The sequence below is a fragment of the Setaria italica genome, chromosome IX (genome assembly GCF_000263155.2).
Source record: "Setaria italica strain Yugu1 chromosome IX, Setaria_italica_v2.0, whole genome shotgun sequence".
NCBI lineage: Eukaryota > Viridiplantae > Streptophyta > Magnoliopsida > Poales > Poaceae > Setaria > Setaria italica.
Genome location: NC_028458.1, coordinates 50,782,374 through 50,804,882, shown reverse-complemented (window position 1 = coordinate 50,804,882; position 22,509 = coordinate 50,782,374). Strand labels below are relative to the sequence as shown.

The 22,509-nt window shown below is 50.1% G+C and overlaps 2 protein-coding genes and 1 pseudogene across 4 annotated transcripts; 2 read left to right on the top strand and 1 right to left on the bottom strand.

Moving 5' to 3' along the window:
* Window positions 1–1,967: 1,967 nt before the first annotated feature.
* On the bottom strand, window positions 1,968–5,663 carry LOC101775134 (protein DENND6B). Its single transcript, XM_004984891.3, has 3 exons — window positions 4,153–5,663; window positions 3,858–4,050; window positions 1,968–2,250 (listed from the first exon to the last, which is right to left on the bottom strand). The coding sequence occupies exons 1-3, from the start codon at window positions 5,661–5,663 to the stop codon at window positions 2,056–2,058; spliced, it is 1,899 nt and encodes a 632-aa protein (XP_004984948.1). The 3' UTR covers window positions 1,968–2,055.
* Window positions 5,664–10,901: 5,238 nt separating this feature from the next.
* Window positions 10,902–14,717, top strand: LOC101773926 (myosin-binding protein 2). 3 transcript variants are annotated; one of them, XM_012843106.2, is made up of 4 exons: window positions 10,902–12,154; window positions 12,233–12,439; window positions 12,555–13,911; window positions 14,098–14,717. In XM_012843106.2, the coding sequence occupies exons 1-3, from the start codon at window positions 11,077–11,079 to the stop codon at window positions 13,889–13,891; spliced, it is 2,622 nt and encodes an 873-aa protein (XP_012698560.1). In that variant the 5' UTR covers window positions 10,902–11,076; the 3' UTR covers window positions 13,892–13,911; window positions 14,098–14,717. The 3 variants fall into 3 exon arrangements, with proteins under 3 accessions (XP_012698560.1, XP_012698559.1, XP_004984947.1); XM_012843105.2 differs by having other exon boundaries at window positions 12,552–13,911; XM_004984890.4 differs by having other exon boundaries at window positions 10,905–12,154; window positions 12,549–13,911.
* A 1,554-nt stretch (window positions 14,718–16,271) lies between these two features.
* LOC101764483 lies at window positions 16,272–21,674 on the top strand (annotated as a pseudogene).
* The last annotated feature ends 835 nt before the right edge of the window (window positions 21,675–22,509 follow it).

The window sequence follows — 22,509 nt, the reverse complement described above, 5'->3', positions numbered from 1 at the left end:
ACTCGTCCGTTTGTCCGGTCGCCGAGCACGCAGAACGGGAACTCATTAACTTGCGAGCGCACTCGTCCGTTTGTCCGGGCGGAGACGGCCGCCTCCCTGAGCTGCGCGCGAAAGGCGACCTCGAAGTTGAGCTCGTATGGGTAACCCGCGCGCGGCGGGGAGGTGCGGGAGCACGAAGAGCAGGGAGAGCGCGACGTGGGACGACGGACATAGCGGGAACTCCGAGAGAGCCGGCGTCCGTGGATAGCACGCCGCCGAGCAGGTGTTGGGCAAGGGCTCTAGGAATTCGCGGCGGTCGGAGATGCCGTGAAAGCGCGGAGCGGCGGAGGTCAGCGTGGGCGGGGTTCTCTTCGACGATCCCGCCGGCGACTTCCGAGGTCCGACTCTTGGGGTGGACGGTAAATGAAATACCGTCCACCCCTTAGCCTCTCCGGCCTCCGGGTCGTTGGATCAGCCCCGTGCGGCCATGATCGACGATGCGCTGCGCGGATTGGAACTTGGAAGGCAGGCTGCCGACGCGCGCATGCAGACGGGTTGGACGTACGGCCGCGCACGCGAGCAGCGCCACGGAGCACGCCGCGGGCATGGCCGGGAGGATGCGTTAATAATAATAGCTGCCCACGGGGAGAATGGACGGCACCGTGTCCAGCTCGGGCGACGTGAACCTGCCGAGCCCCTCCGCCGAGGCCTTGTCCACCTTTCGCTCCATAGGCCTCGGCATCGTTGATCTCACCACCTTGCTAGGTCGTAATACATCCGAAATTTCGAATCAAATTGTGACATATATTGCTCATCTAATTTTGGACCGAACATTCAAATTAAAGTGGTAGCATTTCGTATGTATGCTCTTTTCTTAAAAATAAACCTGGCAGGTGCATACCATGGGGTTTTGCCACTGCGGGCTCATCATGAACAGGCTCTACAACTGCATCAGTACCAGCCCGTTCGACGCGGCCGCCATGGACGCCGGCCTGTTCGCCGTGCTCCGGCACCGTTACCCGCCGCACGTGGTGACGCCACAGAACGAGTCGCACGACGCGATCGTGCCCGCGAACTTCGTCGCGCCGCTCGGCACCTTCGGCCTCGACAACTCCTCCTGCCCGAGCGTGCCCGCCGGGAGGGCCGTCCTGCAGACCGACAAGGAGCTCACGTCCTCCGGTGTGCCAGCCGGATCGCGGCCATGTTCGCGTCGGGGCCGGGAAATTTCCGGAGGCAGTTCGCCAAGTCCATGGTGAAGCCGGGAAGCGTGGACGTCCGGTTGGGCTGCATGGCCAGTTGGCCACTGATAAAAAGACTCCTTCTATAAGGAAACAGAGTCCTGGGTCTTCAGGTACGTTTGGTTCCTGTTGCTTATTTTTAACACATGTCACATCGAACACATGTCATATCGAATGTTTAGATACTAATTAGGAGTATTAAACATAGACTATTTATAAAACTCATTACATAGATGGAGCTAAACGGCAAGACGAATCTATTAAGACTAATTAGTCCATGATTTGACAATGTGCTGCTACAGTAAACATTTGCTAATGATGGATTAATTAGGCTTAATAGATTCGTCTCGTCGTTTAACCTCCATCTGTGCAATTAGTTTTATAATTAACTCATATTTAGTGCTTCTAATTAGTCTTCGAATATTCGATGTGACACGCACCCTGAGTAACCAAACGCGGCAAAAAAAAAAAACAGCTTTTAGGCAAAATGCAAACAGATAGTTCCGTTTGGGCTGACCCATGTCAGGAACCAGTCACGAATTAGGCCCTGTTTGGGCTGGCCATTGTCCATCACGAAATCAGGACCATTACACGAGAAGCTTGCGTTGTTCCCAGGCCGACAGAAAGGAGGGGACGTGCCGCACTGCCGCCTGCCGGTCTTGGAAAACTAAAAATTTGGACGACGGAAATATTGCTGAGAGAACGAGGGAAAGAAAGAGATATATCAGGCGAACGTGGGTCAATCCAGCAGACAAGTATAAAGTGTGTAACTTTGTATTATGTGTGTGGGAAAAATAGTCAACAGTGGTAATGTTACAGAGGTGGGGAAAAAGAACTGCTATAAACTCGTCTGGGTGACAATGCCGTTGGGCCCCGGGGCCTTTTCTTGGCTACCTTGAAGAAGAACAGCTCTTTTAGGGTTGGAGAGCAGAAGCTGTTGCATGTCCTTCGGCAGGACGCTAAAAGCTGCTTGGAGGTCTCCCTTCAATTTCTGGCACGCTGCTGCTGAATCAGCACTTCCTCTTCCGGAGTTCTGTAGGATGGAGAATAACAAATAACATTAGGACCTCCACTAAGTAATGTCTATAGAACAGATGACGGAATGGTAGAATAGGGATTTTGAGCAATTAACTGCCCAAGATATTCCTTTGACCTCTAATTCCCTATATGCTAAACTATTAAGAAATCCGATGCCCATATCTGGTGCAATGAACTCTGGTTGCTGGTGTAGTGTAACCAATGACAGCTAAACAGTAAACACAAAATCTCAGATGGTGAAAGCTGTAAACCATCAATGTGAGGTCAGAAATTAACAAAACTAACTTTTCTTCGGAGAAGAAATATTGGGAATGGATTATTCCAAAAAATAAAGTATCTGGGTACAGAATATAGAATTTAATCTATCAACCATAATCCACAAGGAATCTTCATCCTGTTGGTTAGTTCACTAGTTACACCAATGCAGGCAGTTACAAGATTTTTGAAATTAGAGTATTCCATCTAATGGCATTCAATATAGAAAACAGAACTGAAGATTAATATAGTCGCCGTACAGTAGAATAGGCATTGAGACATTAGGCCAACATGTTTGTCGTTCTTCGAATTAGGAGACAGTTAACATTGCACTTATTAGCTCTCAACTGGTAATTCTGTTGAAATATAATAAAATAATCAAGCTATATCAATTATTGTGGAGAGCCAGATTTCTAGAAGGCAGGGCAGTCCGAAAACAATGAATTGCTTAAATATTGTGTCACTATCCAATATTTAAAGTAAAGATGCCCTGCCAATCTTTAAGTATGGGGGAAGGGCTATTCATGGTCAAACTAATAGAAAGATGGCAGACTAGCACCAAATATGTTTATTCTGTTGATGCTGAAAGATGGTAACTTGAAGTTTCCATTTGATCAGAATTGAGCAAACAAGGTATTCTTATGGCAGCTAGCAAAAAAAATTCTAGTACTTATTTTTCTTCCTAGGAAGCTAATCAAACACTGCTAATGATGCCTGACGGTGATCTGCTCATTCTAAATTTCTAATAACTTCAATCATGCTCATTCTGATATTCTGAGGCAACTCACATGGATAAATGATGCTGAATCTTTTCCTAAAGGGGTTCTGACTTTCTGAGTATTAGGACATTTGAGCCCTATGGTGCTGGTAAGTAAACAGCAAGGTTATTCTCAGTTAATTATCGCAAATTATTATTTCAATAATTTTAATTCCTAGAGTTCACCCGATCATGCCATCAGATATTTGTTAGGAACTAACAGTGCACCTTATCTAGTCAATTAGAGTTTGAATCTAAGTCCAACTTAAGCAGCCCCCAGAAAAGAAAGTCTTGAGATAGACATACGAGTCTTATGTTTTGTGTTAGGATAAGTTTGCAGTCTTAGGTGACAAAATAATAGATACAAACCTATGCGATTTTTTCTTTGTTACTTGTACGTTGGATTATCAGCTGTTCTTGGCTCATGTGTCAGAATACAGAACTTGTACCAATGATCGGATTTAAAGTTCCACACCTAATTGCTGAATAAATGCCTAAATAATGTTATGCTATCATATGTTAAGAAATGGCAAAACTCAGTAGATCATAATTTCTTAAAGAAAAAAAAGAGAAAATGTGTGATTAAATACCTCCATCTCTCTAAGAAGATACCGCTCAACAGCATTAAAAGAATCAATCCTCTCCAATTCGGACATCTTTGACATTAGCTTTTCAGTGTCAACATTCATGCGAGCCTGCCTCCAGAGCCTCTGTTGTTCTTGCTCTGCAGCAGCACGTCTTTGTCGGAACCAAGGCATGAAATTGGGGCCTTCCAGGAATCTCCTGATAAAGATGCGAAATATAAGTCATGCTTTTTTATTATGCCAGTACCTCAAGTTAGAAACCTAGTAAATTTCTTCACAAACAAAAAAAAATCCAGCGTACCTATATAGATCCAACCAATTGGATCTCATCCTTTTGGACAAAAATTTCCCTGGACCTCTAGCTGCCAAACCATTGACAAACTCATCCGCGTGAAATGGTGGTAGCAATGGTGGGTCAACAAAAGGTGAACTCCCTTCTGATGGTGTTGTAGTTCTCAGATACGGCCCAAAAGGTGCAAGGAAGTTTGTTGTCAGCTCCAAGAAATGTCGTCGCAATATCTCATTGTTGACTACTGACATGGACTCTTCAATCCTCGGTGACACCCCAGCGTCAATGAGCCTATTTAGAACAGAAGTATCAGGCTTTGTGGTTGGCCCATACGTGCTCCATAACGCTTCCTTGTGCTCTGTCATGAGAGAAAGAGGACCTTCTCTTCTCAATTTGATGGAATTCAATAGGCTAGTGGGAGAGAACTTATTGATCGAAAGTTTGTCAAGCTTGAGCTTCCCGGGTGTCCCATTAGTTCCATTCCCTGGCAATTGGCCACCCACTGGGAGCACCCTCGTTGAATTCGGATTGGGGCTTCCCACAGCCACAACATTGGGAATGCTCTTAAGACTCTTCAAGAAAAACAGGTTGGTCACTCCAAGCACCATTGGCGGGAAGACCTCACCTTCTGCAAGCGCATTCAGGCGAGCAAAATCCGGATCATGGATAGTGAAATAGGGCCTGAAGTCCACACTATACAAAAGCGGAGCAACAAGGCTAACAAGCCCAGCCACAGCCTCTGAGCACTGAGCTGGAGACGGCGCGACAACCAGGACGGGCTCGCCGACCACCATGAGCTCCCAGAGCGTCCATAAGTGGAGGAGTAGGCCACGGAACGCGGCAAACAGGTCTGCATCATGAAAGAGCCCGTATGGCACCGAGGGGTTGGCGGGCAGCAGCGCGGGCGGCGGACCAGGGTCGTCAGCCGCAGGCGGTAGGTGCACGCGCAGCGCGGCACTGCCGATCGGGAGCTCCATGGGCCTCCCCGGCGCCGGCGCGGGCCACGCGGCGACGTACGACGCCACCATGGCCAGCGCGCTGGGGCCGACGTCGAAGCAGAGCGGGCCGAGGATCTGCAGCAGCAGGCGGAAGAGCGACGAGTAGGGGGCGTGGGAGAGGATGACGACGGACTTCTGCTCGCCGCCGCGGGGGAGGCGCTCGTCCTGGCGCTGGCGGTTGAAGACGAAGCCGTAGAGGAAGGCGCGGCGCGGGGAGGACGGGTCCGGGATGCGGAAGGAGAAGAGCGAGTCGTGGACGGAGGAGCGGTGGCGCGGGAGGTGGTGGGACATGGAGTCCGGGAAGGAAGAGAAGGCGACGAGGCGGTCGAGGCCGCCGCCGGCCGCCGCCAGCGCGTCGGGCGGGAAGCACGCCTCCACCAGCTGCCCGCGCTCCAGGTCGAACCGGATGACGCAGAAGGCCCGCGCCCACCGCGCCAGCGCCGCGGGGTCGGGGGGCGGCGCCGCCGCCGCCGCGGCGTCCGCGTCCGCCCCGCCCCGCAGTGAGACGGACGGGATCCGGTTCATCCCAGCTGCCTCCGGGGAAAAAAGGATTGGGGATTCGGGGAGCGGCTGCTCCGGCCGAATTGGGATTGGACTCGGGGGGGCGGACGCCGCGGCGGGCGTCACCGCGGAGCCGCGGGCGGAGGCGTGGAACGGGTAAAAGGGAGCGGCCGCGGCCGGATCGGGCGGGCGGGCGATGTCGGCCGGGCGGGCGGGTGGTGCGGTGTTTTCTCGGTGGGGTGGAGTGGGGCGGCTGGCTGGCTGGTGCGTGCCTGATGGTGGGTGTGGGCGTTACAGCCGCGCGGGGCTGGATCGGCGTGTGCGCCAGGCCGCCAGCCAGATGGGATCAGCCTGATGGTGATGGATTGATGTCGCTCTGAAAGCAGATCGCTTTTCGTGTTTTGTTGCTTTGTTATTTCGGTTATTATTTCGTGTTTTGAGTGAGCGCCTGTTTTTGTTGGGAAATTGTCCGAGTATGATTCCGATTCGTTAATGTAAACAAGCAACCATGTCGAAGACGGGTGTATGCAATAAGTTGGCATCGTTTCGGTGCAGAGTGTAACCCGGCAAAGAAACACTCCGTAGCCTGGATGTGAATGTTTATCTCCTTTTTGCTTAGGTCATTTTCCTTTATGCATGTCCTAAAGGCTTTCTTTTGTTCGGGCAATTTTACATTCTGCCATCGAATAGCTATAATTCTTATGATATATCATTGATGCGAGGCTGGTCGTATGGTAGCCTCATAGTGATATATTTGATTTCAATAGTTCTTTTTGGGTAGATAAGAGATGTATCATTCTTTTCCACGAATGTATTACGAATTGGTTGACTTCTTAACAATACTTAGCTGCGATTAGTTGAGTTAGAACAGTTTGTCTCGTTTAGACATTTTGTTTTATTGTAGTGGTTATAACGAGATTTTACTCTAGTCAACTAAAAACATGCACCAATGAATGATGAAAGAAGGGATCCTAGTCAACTAAAAAATGTGCATAAGTGGATAAAAAGGGTGACAAAATAGGTATTCTTGTAGCACAAGTTTTAATATATCTTAAAAACTAATATTCATATGTTTACAGTGCTACCCATGCATGGCGCCTCCACTCTGCAACTGCAATCGCGAGAGAGGGTTGCACAAGAATGACATATCCATCGTTGGTCCATCCTCGGCTTCCAGTCAGCTAGAGGTCTAGATTCTATTCTACAGAGCTAACCCCTCAACGACTTCAAATGTATACTGCCATCCAAAAAAAAGATTACTATAATGATAAATAAAACGGCTTGCCCGTAGTATTGCAAGAATAAGTAGCATTACAACTTCCCTGAACTTATGGTGACAGCACAAAATGAAGTAAACACACGCTTTTCATAAAAAGGGTGACTTCCGGAGCTTTCTTGTTTGGAGGCTCGCTGTCCATAAATATCGTGTCAATTCAACTCTTGGACTGACCGAACTCATGTTTGTTTCCAACAACACGAGAAATAAGAAAAAAACATACTCCTACACCAGACTCGATCCTTTTGCTGTTCAAGTGCTTCGCTGGACCTAATAATCCCCAGCGCTCCCAGCTGGGATGTTGTCTGGTCCCTAACAAACCCCACGGACATATAAACACACGTTTCTTGACCTCTCTCAGCATTCTGGTCGCGTCCTTTACGCCCCCTACTTTCCCGTGTCTGCTTCAAGCAAATCCTTTGATCTCACCCCTGCAATGCATCTCCTTGAACTGCCGCTTTCGGAGATGAGCCGATGTGACGGCCTCCATCAGCCGCCTGGCTCATAGTCCACACAGCTCTCGATCGAAGCTGGCAAAAGAAGCCCGGAAAAAACGATGTCCGGTGGGGGCGGCCCGGGCGGCGCGCGGCGCGGGCGGCCAAGTGGGAGATGCGGCCGTTAGCCAACGGAAGGACAAGGAGACCCACGCGCTGGCAGCGGCAGGGGATCGGATCGTCAAGCTCATCAAAGGCAGAGGGGCGCTGCCGAAAGCGGGGTCGGGTCGGTGGCGGGCCACGCCGCGGCCGGCCGCGCCATCAGCTGACCAACTCCTCCCCACCTTCCAGCCGCCGGGCCCCGGCCTCCCTCCGTCCTGGCTGGTCCATCCACTCGCCCCCGCCGCCCCGCGCACGGACGCTCCCGCCGCCCGTTTCGCCACCAACGAACGGCACCGCCGTACTACCGCAACGGATCGGAATCGTTCGTTCGCTCGTTCCCACTCTTGGTGCGTCCTCCAGTTCGCCCACCCAACAACATCTCCGTGCTCCGTGGCCTTTACCTCTTGGAATGTCCCAGCACCCGTCCGAGCCACGCAGTTAAGACCTGGAACAGACTGGCGCTCGTGCGTGGATGTGTTCCCGGCTGATCAGAGTCCTAACGTTAGCATGCTCTTTGCAGGGAGGGTAACTGTTACTCCCACTACTGGAAACGCATGTTCCTACCAAATTCCGCGCGACGTGGTACTGGTTCTGGACTTCTGGTGCTCGTAGTGCGGCACGTGCGAGCTATTGAATGTCTGAAGCTGTATGGCAAAGGATGTGGAATTTGTGGATCCCGTCCCAATCCCATGTGGGTGTTTACGGGCTCCATCCAACTTTGCAACCGCATTCATGCAGCCTAGCTGGTGCCTGAAACGGCCGGCCTCCGTCCTCTGCCATAATGTTTCTTCAGTTTTTTTTTCTGTTCAGGGGATGTTTTGGTGAGTTTCCCCTTTATGATCAGACACGGTAACCTAAATAAGCCACGGAATTATAACGTCGATCTCCAGCTGCTTGTGTAGTCTTCTTTGTTTAATTGTACTACAAATCAAGAAACAGCATGCAGGACTGCCTGCCTACAAGTGTACCATTATGACTAACGGGTACCGGATTTTACTACCGCTCCGCTGATGCTGAAATGTATAAGCCATAGCTCTTCCATGATTCCGAACACCTTTTTTTTCCCTGTCGACGATTGTTACCTCCTGGGCAAATCGGATATGCGTTTTTAGAGCAACTCCAAGCTCAAAACATTCTTCCCAAAACTATATATTGGGGGCTCTACTAAATATTTCTTTCCCCAAAATCATATCATCCCACAGCAGATCCCTAATAATAAACTCCCCAATACGTTAAAACTTGCCACGTCAGCATGTGTAGCCCCTCCTCCCCTCTCCAACCACCACCATTTGGACCTTGTTTAGTTCACCACCAAATCCCAACTTTGGCACTATGCAAAAAGAAGATTCCCCATCACATTAAACTTGCGGTACATGCATAAAGTACTAAATAGACGAAATTAAAAACTAATTACACAGTTTTGTTGTACTTTGCGAGACGAATCTTTTGAGCCTAATTAGTCAATGTTTGGACAATAATTCACAAATACAAACGAAACGCTACAGTGTGCTACAGTGCTAGCATAATGATTTTGGCACTCCAAAATTGGGCAACTAAACATAGCCTTGATTCCTCGGCATCGTGATGGCGGCATTCTGCCGTCGCTGTCACACGCCGCCGCAGAGCTAGCCATCGAGGAAGACGAGGCGCGCCCTATTGGCGAGCCAATGGCCAGGGCGACCTTGTCCGTCACTGGTCGCGCCCGTCGTCGTCGTCCTCGCCACACTTTTCTAGTGCCTCCGCGTGGCGGCTGAGCCGCGCCGCGAACATCTTGGCCGTTGAGGCCACCGTCCAGGACCGCGCGCTCGAACTGCTCCGCGGTGGCGGCGTGAGCCGGCTCGTGGACGTCCCCCTCCCGACGAGCCTCTCCGGCGCGGGCGTCGAGGCCTCGGCACTATGCGTGCACAACAACGCGCTCTGGGCCGATGGCGTCCACGCCACCGCCCGCGCTGGCACGTCCGGGGTCGCGTTCTCCATCCCTCTGCGCGTCCTCCCGGCCCCGTTCGTGCGCCACGTCGCCGTCGTCTTCGTGCGTCGGCGCGGCGGCGGCCGCGTTCGCCGCGCCGCTCGGGTACGTGCTAGCGGCGCCCGTGGCCGGCTTACTCGGGCTTGGCGGCGCCGAGTCTCACTCCGGACGCTCGGCGCGCATGTGCATATCAACCATGCAACCACAGTGCTTTGCTCGAGCCCTGCACAATGCCAAATTCAACCTCATTTTTGCCTTCACCGACCAATCCAGCATGTGTGCCTTCTTGATGCACATCCTGCCAAACTGGGCAAACGCAGCACGATAGCATGATCATGTCCGTGGATGGCCAAGCCATTGAGCATCACGTTGTAGCAGCGCGTATCCCTATCTCTGTCCCGACACTGGTGCGCGGACGAACTGGGCCCGCGGGCAAATGGATACGCGCGACGCGCGGCAAAGGAAGCCGGAAGCGCGGGGCGACTTGGGGGAGAAAGGATCTCGCGCAAATATGCGGCGCGCGGGAGTCGCGATTCGCGTCTCCGAAAATATACGGCAGTTTGGAGAGCTGTTGGAGAGCGCTTTTTTTTTCTGTATTCTTCTTAATTAACAGGGTGTTTGGATCTTTAATCCCGACTAAAATTTATATCACATCGAATATTTGAAGGCTAATTAGGAGGACTAAACATGAGCTAATTATAAAACTATTTACACAAATGGAGGCTAATTCACGAGACAAATCTATTAAGCCTAATTAATCCATCATTAGCATATGTTTATTGTAGCACCAGATTGTCAAATCATGAACTAATTAGACTTAATTCGTCTCGCAAATTAGTCTCCATCTGTGCAATTAGTTTTGTAATTAGTCTATATTTAATGCTCCTAATTAGTATCTAAACATTGGATGTGACAAGAACCTAAAGGGATGATTTAAAGTTTCCTCTGAAGTTGCTCTTATTACCTGCAGACAGGGCATCTCATTCATCGCCACGGAAGCCCTGCATGTCAAAAAGAAAAAAAAAAGGAATCAGAGCCTCTTCATGCCTGTTGATTTTTGGAGTCGTGAGCACCAGCCTTTACCTCGAGACCAATCCGCCGGACTGCACGGTCGTGCTCACCACTCGCGTGCGGCATACCCAGGACTTGCCAGTTGCCCGTCTCGGCGTCTCGTCACCCTGGGCGACGGCCGGTGCAGCGGTTCCAAATTCCAATTACCCGCCGCCCACAGGCCGCATCAACAGGAAAAATCGTAAGCTAGCCGGCTAGCCCCCGTCCTTCCCCCTGCATTCCGACGTGAAAAAATCAAAGCTTTTTCTTTCGTCCATGGGGTCCAATGGCCCGCCTTTCTCCCTCGAAAGGTGAAGGCCAGAGAAGCTTCAAAACAACTCATCCATCATCCTGCCAACCCGGCAACCCCTCTCCCCTGCCATCTCATCCCCCACACTGCCTTTGCAGGTCGCCGCTCGCGGCGAGCGTTCCACACAATTTCCATTTCCTCCGGTCTCGATCGGCAGCGAGGTTCTTCCAAGCAAGATCGCGACTGTCCATGCTGCGGCCCTAGGGGTGGTGGTGATCGAGGAGGACATCGCGGCAGCCATGGCGGCGTCGGCGTCGGCAGCGGCGGGCAAGCTGGCGGCCGCGCTCCACCGGAGGACGCACCGGGTCACGTCCGCGCTGGCGCACGCGGCCCTGGAGTGGGTCCTCATCGCGCTGCTCCTGATCAACGGGCTGCTCGCCTACGCCATCGACAGGTTCGCGGACTACTTCGGGCTCGCGCCGCCGTGCCTCCTCTGCTCCCGCGTCGACCGCCTCTTCCAGGCGGACGGCGGCGAGGCCGGCGGCGCGCGGTGGCTGCGGGACGCCCTCTGCGGCGACCACGCCGCGGAGATCTCCGCGCTCGGGTACTGCCTCCGCCACCGCCGGCTCGCCGAGGGCAGGGAGATGTGCGAGGACTGCCTGTCCTCGACGAAGGAGAAGACAAGAGATGCAGCGGAGAAAAGCGCCAGGGCGTGTGCTTGCTGCAAAGCCGTTGTACGGACTTCTTCGCGCGAGCTGGAGGGTACAAGGGAAGAACACGTCGAGGAGAAGATAACTGAGGAAGTGACAGACGACGACCAAGGCTATGTTCTGCTGGCTCAAGAAGATCATGAAGAGGAAGAGGAGGAGCAGGACGAGGTCGAGAAGCAAGAGCGGCAGAGCGAGGTGGAAGGACAACATCAACAAGAAAAAGACGAGGCGATGGCTGCTGTTCAGGATGAATCCTTGGAAGTCATGGCTCAGGGTCAGGGCGAAGAGATCGCGCTGGAGGACGACCGATTGGTACCCGTTGTGGCGCTTGATGAGATGACGATCGCCGATGATTCGGGTCTGCATCGCGATGTTGAAGAGGCGGATGGAATGAATCAGGTAGCAGAAGATGAGCAGGATTCGAGGGATGTGGATATCGGAGTGGTTCTGGAGGAGAAGAGGATGTTGGATTCCTCGGTTGCAACGCCGGCCGATGTGATCGAGGACTCTGTCGTGCCCATCAGCCCCATCCCTTGTCCAGAGACCGTAGCAAGCCCATCTCATCCTGATCATAACTCCAACTCCCAAGATGATGAAGATGTTCCTGAAGATGCTGTTGAAGTTGGAGATTCCACAGCTGAAGAAGATCACATCTTTGTGCCTCACGGTACTTTCTTCATACTGTTTCTCAACATCGTGCTCCATAGCTTGTCAATCGGTAACCATGACACTTTTTCGGGTTCAGTCTCAGAGACCGTTTCTGAAGATGACAGAACGGCAGAGGTGGACACGAACTGCGAAGTATCAATCGGAAGCGATATATGCGAACGGGAACAAGATGACCATGTCGTTCCATTCCAAGACTTGGCAACGCATGAGGAGCAGGTTGCTCCACTGGCTGGTGCAGATGATCAGCCATCGCCATTGGAGATCCTAGCCTCAACTGAGCAAGGTACTAATAAATGACTGAACACTACTTCACCTACAGTTTCCCCACAGAAATAATGTTGATACTTGATGCCTTTGTGTACTAAATTCTGCTTTAACTTTTGTTGTTTTAGAAGCAGGTGAAGCCGAACAGGAGGAGATGACAACGAACACGGGATCAGATTACCAACCAAACGAACAGAACGAGGTGGAAGAAGACAAAGCACCTGAGACACCGACGAATGGCGTCGCCGCACAGCTCTCGGACAGGATGTTTCTGCTCGAGAGGAAACGGTCACTGTCGCTCTCCCTGGACGGGAGCGTCGCAAGCGAGATGGAAGGCGGCGAGCCCTCCACCGTGGACCAGCTGAAGTCGGCGCTGCAGGCGGAGCGGAAGGCGCTGGGCGCGCTGTACGCGGAGCTGGAGGAAGAGCGGAGCGCCGCGGCGATCGCGGCGAGCCAGACGATGGCGATGATCAACAGGCTGCAGGAGGAGAAGGCGGCGATGCAGATGGAGGCGCTGCAGTACCAGCGGATGATGGAGGAGCAGTCGGAGTACGATCAGGAGGCGCTGCAGCTTCTGAACGAGCTGGTCACCAAGCGGGAGCGGGAGAAGCAGGAGCTGGAGAGGGAGCTCGAGCTGTTCAGGCAGAAGGTGCAGCGCTACGAGGACAAGGAGAGGCGGAGGATGGCGAGCTTCAAGGCCAATGGCGGCAGCCCCAGTGGCAGTGGCAGTGGCACCTCCGTGTCGTCCAGCGGCGAGGACAGCGACGGGCACTCCGACGACTACTGCGAGCTAGGCGAGTCTCCGGACGGCGGCAACATTCAGATGAGCTCGTCAGATGCTGCTCTTAGCTCCATGAGGGATCCGGACAGCACGAAGCACCTAGTGGCTCTGGATGATTCCTTGACGTACTTCGAGATGGAGAGGCTCTCCATCTTGGAGGAGCTCAAGACACTGGAGGAGAGGCTCTTCACATTGGAAGACGACGATGTCACCGCCAATGCCGCTGCTGGCCATTCCTCCGGTGATATGGACTTGTCGGCCGATGTGCTTCATTCACCTGAGGACATCCTCACCGGTGACAAGGCAAGATGCAGAGGCAGGACTTCTATCAGTAGAGGGAAGAGTCTTCTGCCTCTATTCGATGCAGTCGGCAATGAGACTTGTGATCAAATGCCATCTGCAAGAGTAGGAGAGGCAGATCAAGCTGATGATTCGGCGACAAAGCCGGCATCCGTGCTTGCCAAGGAGCAGGAGAGGCTGGCAATCATAGAGGAGGTTGATCATGTGTATGAGCGATTGCAAGCGCTGGAGGCGGACAAGGAATTCCTGAGGCACTGCATCAAATCCCTCAAGAAAGGAGACAAGGGCATGGACCTACTTCAGGAGATCTTGCAGCATCTTCGGGATCTCCGTAATGTGGAACTTCATGTTAAGAATGCTGGTGATGCCATAGCTGCAAATTCAGTGTAGCAAGTTCATCTATACGTGTGGTAAGTTTTGTTAATAAATGTTAAATGAACCCTGGTTACTGAAACAAATCTTATGCTATCTTCCTTAAATGATCAGATAATTGCATTACTTCGGCTGTTACCTGATCTTTCTTTCTTTCTTTTTTTTGAAAAAAAGGACTTTGACTGTTGCCAGCAATAACTTCTTGATACAATTATCCTTTGCAGATTAGACTAGATTAGTATGTATTCAGTTGATTGGATCGGAAGGATCCAAAGCACTGCATTGGTGATGGTCCCTCTGCAAGGTGATGGCTGATTTTAAGGGAGGCTCTGCTCATTTTGCCTGTGGGCTGGAAGCAAGCCGACCCTTTTTGTGCTGGTCCAGCACTACCAACTTTTTCTGTTGTGGTGGTCGGTGGTAGGAATCATTAGGCCTTCCAAAGCTGCACAAAGCTGAATCATGGTGCCAGCTTCTGGACATGTTGAAAACAAAAGAAAAATGTTATCTAGAGTGAGTGGAGACGTGGAGATTTTTTTTTGGGTTATTGTTGCTTTTTCAGATGTAATCTTTTGTTTAACTTTCAGATTTGTTTTTGTGGTGAGGTAGGCAGTGTTCATGTATTTGCTGTATCCTTTTTTTTGGTGAGGTTGTAGCTTGTATGGTTGGTACGTGCAGCTTGTTCTTTTGTTTATAGCCAGTAGAAAAGAAAGCTTGTTTATGACGAAATCTTATTGTAGCATGATTGTCTAGTTCTTGGTGTTTCTGCTTCAAAATTTGTTAAATCATAAGCTCCCATCCTTGTAAGGAAGCTGTTGATATATTAATATTATATGTCTTATGATAACCACGGCAGACTGAACCTTCTCATTCTCAATTATGCTGGTTTGGATGGGTGGCCCTGAACTGTCCTGACTCCTGCCTGATGCCAGCTCGTTGAAAACCAGGCACTAGTTATGAAACGATTGACGCAATAATTTGACATCTGGCATCTGGGCTCTGGAGGGCCTACATAGTCTAATCTTGCTGAACTTTGCCCACCGAACTTTTTACCTGGGCTAAAATCAATTCGAGAGCTACACGGTCCATCCCATGAGCCCAGTAGCTACGGGCCTTTTTGGATGGGCCGTCCATCCAAAAGCATTACCTGTCCGAAATAATAAGGCTCCCTTTGGCAGGACTCCCTTGGAAAGGAGCTTCACTGCTGAAGCCGGAGAAGAAGCCCAAAACGGCTTCCACTGTGAGAACGAAGTGGCTTCTTCGGCTCCTCCTGACGTCACACCCGTTAAATGTCGATGGTGTGTCCTCAGCATCTCGTGGAGCGGCGAGGGCGCGCTCGCCAGCGGCTGCGGATGGTGGCGCGCTGACCAGCAGCGTCGTGGAACCGAGGGGACGTGGGCGGCGCTGAGGTCCAGGGGCAGCACCGCCGAGGCGTGGAGGCGGGGTCGGGGCTGCCGCCGCCGCCAACTCGGTGAAGCAGCAGCGCCGTTGACGGAGCACGTGGGCGTAGGGCGTCGGTGAGCAGCCTGGCGGAGCGGAGATGCGGCGTGGTAGTGGCCCGGCGCGGGGCGGGGCTCAGTGAAGCAGCGGGGTCGGAGCAAAGCGCGCGGGGGAGGAAAGAGACGGAGGAACAAGCTGTGCGGCGGAGGAAACAGATGGGATCGGATAAGGTAAAACAGAGAACGATCATAAATAAAAAGATAGGAAAAAGAGAAAAAATAAAAAGAGAGAAAGAAAAAAAAGAGAAAACAGAAAAGGGAATTAAATAGAAAAAGGAAAATTGTTAGTAACTATATAATTATTTTTTCGGGTATGTTAATATATAGTTGTATTAATTAATCATTTTGGTTTCACCACAAATCACACTATAAATTGATGAAAATCACAATAAGATGGTGAGGGGGTACGATGAACATTTGACCTCTTCATCTAATCATGTAAAAATAGGAGAAGTCATTTTGCCAAATATTTTTTAAACCGATTCCAGTTCCATCCCAGAAACTACTTCACTGGAGGAAGTGGAGGAGCCGTAAACGGAGCTATTTTTTTAGGAGCGGAGTCTGCTCTAAATCGCAACAGTACCACCAGCAGCTCAAGGATCGATTGCAACGGCTACCGATCATAAATGCTGCATTGGAAAATGCGCTGCACGGGCGCACGGCTGTCCTGCTCCTGCGTCGGAAGCCGGAACGACGGCCTCCTGGCCTACTACTCCCGCAGGCAGCGCTGCTACGATTTCCCATGCGCACTCGCCTCCTGAGCTGGGGAGCGCGCCCCTTCGCCTTCCGGTGGAAACACTCCCTAGCCTCGCTGCTCATATAAGAAGCCGGCCAAAGCCTCTCACACTCGCGCCACGAACTTGTAGTAGTAGCCACACTCCACCGCCACCTCTCCTTCCAACATGTCCAAGAAGCTTCAGATGGGTGCCAAGCAGGCGAACGCTGCCGCCGACACCAAGAGCGCCACGGTGGACAGCGCCGTGACGGCGAGCGCCATCGCGGCCTCGTATGACGACCAGATCCGCCCGCTCCTCGACGCGGTGGACCGGCTGCGCCACCTCAAGGTGACGCAGGAAGGCATCCAGCTGCCCACCATCGTCGTCGTCGGCGACCAGTCCAGCGGCAAGTCCAGCGTGCTCGAGTCCCTGGCCGGCATCAGCCTCCCCCGCGGCTAGGGCATCTGCACCCGTGTCCCGCTCGTCATGCGGCTCCAGGACGACCCCTTCGCGGACTCCCCCAAGCTCCAGCTCGAGTACGGCAGCGGCCGCGTGGTGGCCACCATTGAGGCCAAGGTCGCGGACGCCATCAACGCCGCCACAGTGGAGATCGTCGGGAGCGGTAAGGGCATCTCTGACGCGCCCATCACCCTCGTCGTGCGGAAGCGGGGCGTCCCGGACCTCACACTCTTCGACCTTCCCGGCATCACGCGCGTCTCCGTGTAGGGCCAACCGGAGGACATCTACAACCTTGTCGCCAAGATCATTATGGAGTACATAGCCCCCAAGGAGAGCATCATCCTGAACGTACTGTCGGCCACGGTGGATTTCCCAACGTGCGAGTCCATCCGCATGTCGCAGCAGGTGGACCGCACCGGGGAGCGCACGCTCGCCGTCGTCACCAAGGTCGACAAGGCCCCCGAGGGCCTGCTCGAGAAGGTCACCATGGACGACGTGAACATCGGCCTCGGCTACGTCTGCGTCTGCAACCGCATCGGCGATGAGACGTACGACCAGGCCCGTGTCAAGGAGGAGCGGCTCTTCAAGTACCACCCCTTGCTCTCCAAGATCGACAAGTCCATGGTCGGCATCCCAGTCCTTGCGCAGAGGCTTATGCAGACACAAGCCAGCATCATCGCCAAGTGCCTCCCCGACATCGTCAAGCAGATCAACGACTGCCTCAGCCGCAGCATCGCCGAGCTGAACCAGATGCCGCAGGATCAGAACAACATCGCTGATGCCGTCAGGGTGTTCTTCCACAACGTGAAGCAGGTCTGCAATTTACTAGAGAAGGTGCTGGTGAGAGGCAAGTTCGACGAGTATCTTTATGAACGGGAGTTCCATGGCACGACGCGCATCGCCGAGATGCTGAGCGGATGCGAAGGGCATCAACCTCCCCAACTTCCTACCCCGATCAGCGTTCCTGGTCCTGCTCAAGAAGAAGGTCGAGACGATCGATCAGGTTCCTCAAGACCTTGTCAACGGCGTCTGGGAGTACGTCAAGGACCTTGTGATGAACTGCTCAAGCGCTCCGACAACTTCCCGCAGATGCAGTCATCGTGCCGCCGCGCCGTGCAGAGCCTGATGGACAAGGTGCGGGTGCGCTCGGCGCAGCACGTCAAGGAGCTCATAGCGATGGAGCTGGTGGGGGACTACACCGCCAACCCCAACTACATGAAAGCATGGTAAGAGATAATGGAAGATGAAAGCATGGTAAGAGATAATGGAAGGGTTTGAGAAGTTCATGGAGGCTGTGGAGGACAGGTCAACAGGGCCGGCCTGGGGGGGGGTTGCGGCTGTCCCAGGCCCTAAATCCCAGGGGCTCCACCCTAGGTGTGCTTATTGTCTTGCTACGCAGGTCGCATGCAGCATAGCCCAAGGCTGGTGAGCCGTAATTATTGCCCTACTGCGCAAGTCGCATGCAGCATGGCCCAAGGCTGGTGAGCCGTAATTATTGCCCTGCTGCGCAAGTCGCATGCAGCATGGCAACATGGCTCAAGGTCGGTGACTCGGTGAGCCGTAATTATTTACGCATGCGGCAGCTCGACAGACGAGTAGACGACGCGATTGAGGTGATCAATAGACTCGATCATCTAATCACGATTAGATCCAATTTCTGATCCTTTCCTTCGCTCGAGCCTGGTACTTTGTACTCAACCGCCGCTCAGGGGCTAGGGCTGCTGCCGCCCACTGGTTCTCAGCTTGTTGCTTGCGGTTGGCGCTTGCGTAGGTAGTACTCACTACTCAGCAAGGATTCTGGACTCTCCTCATATGGCGAATAACCTCTGGGTATGAACGACAGGTCACGCGGAACGACGGATGGGTGGAGATCAGATAGGAGATCGTCAATTCGCTTATGTGATCAGTTGATTCGATTGCTAATTCTCCAGTTCTCCATACCATTAATTATTAATTCACTATCACAAGTTATTTAATCTTAACTGATTTATAACTATTGTATATTTATAATAATTTTAGTATTGTGGGATATCATGTTATCTAGAAAATATGAATCAGGTAACGAGAAAAGGAAAAGAAAAAACGTGTGGATGAGTTGATAGAATCACAGAGCGGAGCTATGGATAAATTTTGCAAGAGTAATCAGGGCTCTGATAGTAATACGGGTGCTTTGATGAACCCAGATGGGTTGGCAATAGTTGTTGTGGATGAACCAATTAATGGGAATCAGGAAAAAAATGTTAACATCAACGTCGATGATAACAATGTAAGTGACTCTAAGAATACAGTAAATGCATCAGGTGCACATGCACAATTTGCTAGTGTTGATGAGCAACCAGTTTACACTTTAGATATTTATAATCCAAGAAATTAGGATAATGTTGATAATAAAGGAAGAGACATATTAGTCGAGAAAGGGCCTACAAGAGAAGAAAATATCAAATTTCCTCTAGATGCTGCTTCAAGATATTTTTCATATGCTCATTATTGTAGAAAATTAAGCAATGGAGAGGTACATGATAGAAAATGGTTAGTTTATTCGAAGCATGTTGACAAAGTTTTTTATTTCTGATGTAAGATCTTCAAGTCTAGCATTAGCAAGAGTCCTAGTTCCTTAGCAGGTGATGGGTTTAAAAATTGGAGGCATATCAATGAGAATCTTAGAGAACATGAAAATAGTGTCGAGCATATTAGTAACACGAATAGTTGGAATGAATTGAGAGCTAGACTGTGGAAAAAGCAGTTGGAATGAATTGAGAGCTAGACTGTGGAAAAAGGAAATAATTGACAAAAAATTGCAGTAGCAAATTACAAAGGAGAAAGAACGGTTGAGGCATATTTTGTTAAGAATAATAGCCATTATGAAATTTTATTAAACGCAATTTGGCTTTTAGAGGAAGCAGTGATCAACTTTATAATGATAATAATAATAGTAATTTCTTAGCTTGTGCTGAGAGGATTGCAGAATTTGACTTGGTAATGTAAGACCACCTTAGATGTATTTAGAACAAAGGACGTATTCAGAACAAAGAAATTCATTATCATTATCTCAGTTATAAAATTTAGAATAAGTTGATATCTCTTTTGGCTTCTGATATTACAAGTTCTATCATAAAGGTTGTTAAAAGAGCTAAGTATTTCTCCATTATCCTAGATTGTACCCTGATGTCAGTCATCAAGAATAAATGACTTTATTAGTTCGATGTGTTAATTTGTCTGATAGTAAGATAAAAATTGAGAAGTACTTTTTGGGGTTCTTGAAGGTGGATGATACATCTGGTTTGGAGCTTTTTAATGTATTGCTTGAATCTATGGAGTCCTTTGACCTAAATATTAGTGACATAAGGGCTCAAGGCTATGACAATGGTTCTAATATGAAAGGAAAACACCAAGGGGTACAAAAACGGTTAATTGATATCAATCAAAGAGCATTGTATATGCCATGTGCGTGCTATAGTCTAAATCTTACTCTTTGTGATATGGCAAAATATAGTGGGAAAACTGTTTCATTTTTTAGAATTGTTCAACGTATATATGTATTATTTGCTAGTTCTACGAAAAGGTGGAATGTTTTGTTTAAACATGTTCCTAGTTTAACTGTGAAACCATTATCCAATACTTATTGGGAGAGTCGAATCAAAATTATTACAGTAATAAGATATCAAGCTACTGAATTAAGATTTGCTTTGTTTGAGTTACATCATGCTTATGACATTGAACCTAAGGATAAAAGTTATGCAAAAAATTTATTTGATGCACTTGACAGCTTTGAGTTTCTACTTGGTACGGTTATCTGGCATACTATTTTATTTGCTATAAATAAAGTGAGCAAAAAGTTGCAATCGTCAGCCATGTGCATTGACTCTAGTTTGAAGCAAATACAAGGTGTAACGCAATACTTTGAGAATTACAGAAATAAGGGGTTTTCTTCTAGTTTGATCATCGCCAAAGGTATTGCCACAGAAATGGGTGTAGAGGCATCATTTTCAGAAAAACGTCATGCTACGAGGAAGAAATAGTTTGATGAAAGTAATTGCCAAGAAGAAATTCTTGAAGCTGAGAAGCCTTTTGAAGTTAATTTTTATTTTGATTGATATGGCGATCACTTCTGTGAAGAACAGATTTGAAGAAGTCATGGTGTTTAAAGATATCTTCATACTTTTATTGAGCTCAAGCACTTTGAAGTCATTAAATGATAATGAACTTGAAGAATGTTGCACTAAATTTATAAATTTTTTTTTCTTTTGATGGTTCATCTTATGTTGAGGTATATGATCTTATTTTTAAATTAAAGATTATGAAATTTACTTTGCCAGATGGCGTAATGTCTGCTATGGAGATTTTTGAGCATGTCAGAAATATGAATTATTATTCTAATGTCTCCATTGCTTACCGACTCTTATTTACTTTGCCTGTGACTGTCGCATCGGCTGAAAGAAACTTTTCAAAGCTAAAGTTATTGAAGAACTATTTGAGATCAATAATGACTCAAAAGAGGTTAAATGGTTTGGCAACGTTATGCATCGAGAAGAAATTGTTGGATGAGATTGGCATCAACTCTATCATAAGTGATTTTGCATCGAGGAATGTTAGAAAAAACTTTTAGATAGCATGTATAAATAATTTGATACGAGTATTACTTTCAGATACATTTCATATACATTTCATATATATTTGTTATAATATTTATATTAAAGGGCCCCGAGTTTTACTTTCGTCACGGACCTTCAGGACCGGCCCTGCAGGTCGAAGCCCACCAAGATCATCCTGGAAGGCTTTGGCGAGGTGGACGTGTCCCATCTGAGGGTGCATGCTGACTTGGCAGGGAAGGCGTTCGACCTGAGGGCGCGGCTCACCGCGTACTGGAAGAGCATCGTGCTGAGGCTCGTTGATGGCCTGGCGCTGCACGTATTGCTCAGCGTCAAGCTGCTGGTGGAGAAAGACCTGGAGGAGGAGCTCGGCAACGAGCTCCTGGCTAACAAGCTCGCCGTGGTGGAGAAGATGCTCGCGCCGTCGCCGAGCACTGGGACGAAGAGGGAGCGCCTCAAGAAGAGCATCGTCCTGCTTCGCCAATCCAAGGAAGTGGTGGCGAACAATATGGACAGGATCAGCGCGGCTGGCGAAGTGTAGGCAGGCCGCCGTGGTGTGCTTTTGTGTGGGCTTGCTGTCTTTTGGGTCGTGAGTTTCGTGTGGGCTTTGTTGAGGTGCTTGTTGGAGACCTGGCTATATGCTATCTGCTTTTGTTATGCATTTCCTATCGCTTGTTAAGTAAACTTCATCAGTGTCCATGGCTAGCTTCAGTTTGTAGTAATCTTTGTCATGATGCTTGCTGACAGCCTGCAATTTGTTGATAGAGTTATGCATTTGCTATCAGTAGTTTTTGTTTCGTCAGTTCCAAGACTAGATTAGGACATTTAGTTCCGTATGAACGATATTCTGGTTTGGCTGCCTCTGCCTGCTATTTGCTGTTTAATGTGTGCGCTTGCTGCCTTTGTGGTGGTTCGTTTCGGTGTGAACTTTATTAAGGTGCTTGCTGGATACCTGCTATGTGCCATCTGCTTTCCTTATGCATTTCCTAGCGCTTGTTAATCTCTCCTGCTTGCTTAAGGGCATGTTTGGTAGAGCTCCAACTCTGAAAAAACAGCTCCAGATCCATAGATCCACCTAGCTCCACCATAGAGCTGCTCCACCGTGGATCTGAAATCTCAAAAAGCGTTTGGTACAGCTCCACTCTTATCTTTGTCTCACTGGCAATTTGGACCCATGCATCAGAATTAAAAAAAGAAAAAAAAAACGTCTTCTTCACGGCGAGTGTGGCCTCTCCACGCCTCCGCTGCCTTCCCTGCCGAGCGTTGCCGCGCCTGCGGACCCGCTGCTCTCCTGCGCTCCATCGGCAAGGGCGAGCAGGGGCGGGCGGGGCTCTGGCGGCAGAGACGGGCATGGCTCGGGCGGTAGGGGCGCGTGG

Coding starts and splice junctions, on each gene's coding strand:
- LOC101775134 (XM_004984891.3), bottom strand. CDS start 5,663: ATGAACCGGATCCCGTCCGTCTCACTGCGGGGCGGGGCGGACGCGGAC. Junction 4,051..4,152: donor AATTGGTTGGATCTATATAG/GTACGCTGGATT, acceptor CATCTTTATCAG/GAGATTCCTGGAAGGCCCCA. Junction 2,251..3,857: donor ATCTTCTTAGAGAGATGGAG/GTATTTAATCAC, acceptor TCCATCCTACAG/AACTCCGGAAGAGGAAGTGC.
- LOC101773926 (XM_004984890.4), top strand. CDS start 11,077: ATGGCGGCGTCGGCGTCGGCAGCGGCGGGCAAGCTGGCGGCCGCGCTC. Junction 12,155..12,232: donor TCACATCTTTGTGCCTCACG/GTACTTTCTTCA, acceptor TTTCGGGTTCAG/TCTCAGAGACCGTTTCTGAA. Junction 12,440..12,548: donor CCTAGCCTCAACTGAGCAAG/GTACTAATAAAT, acceptor TTGTTGTTTTAG/AAGCAGGTGAAGCCGAACAG.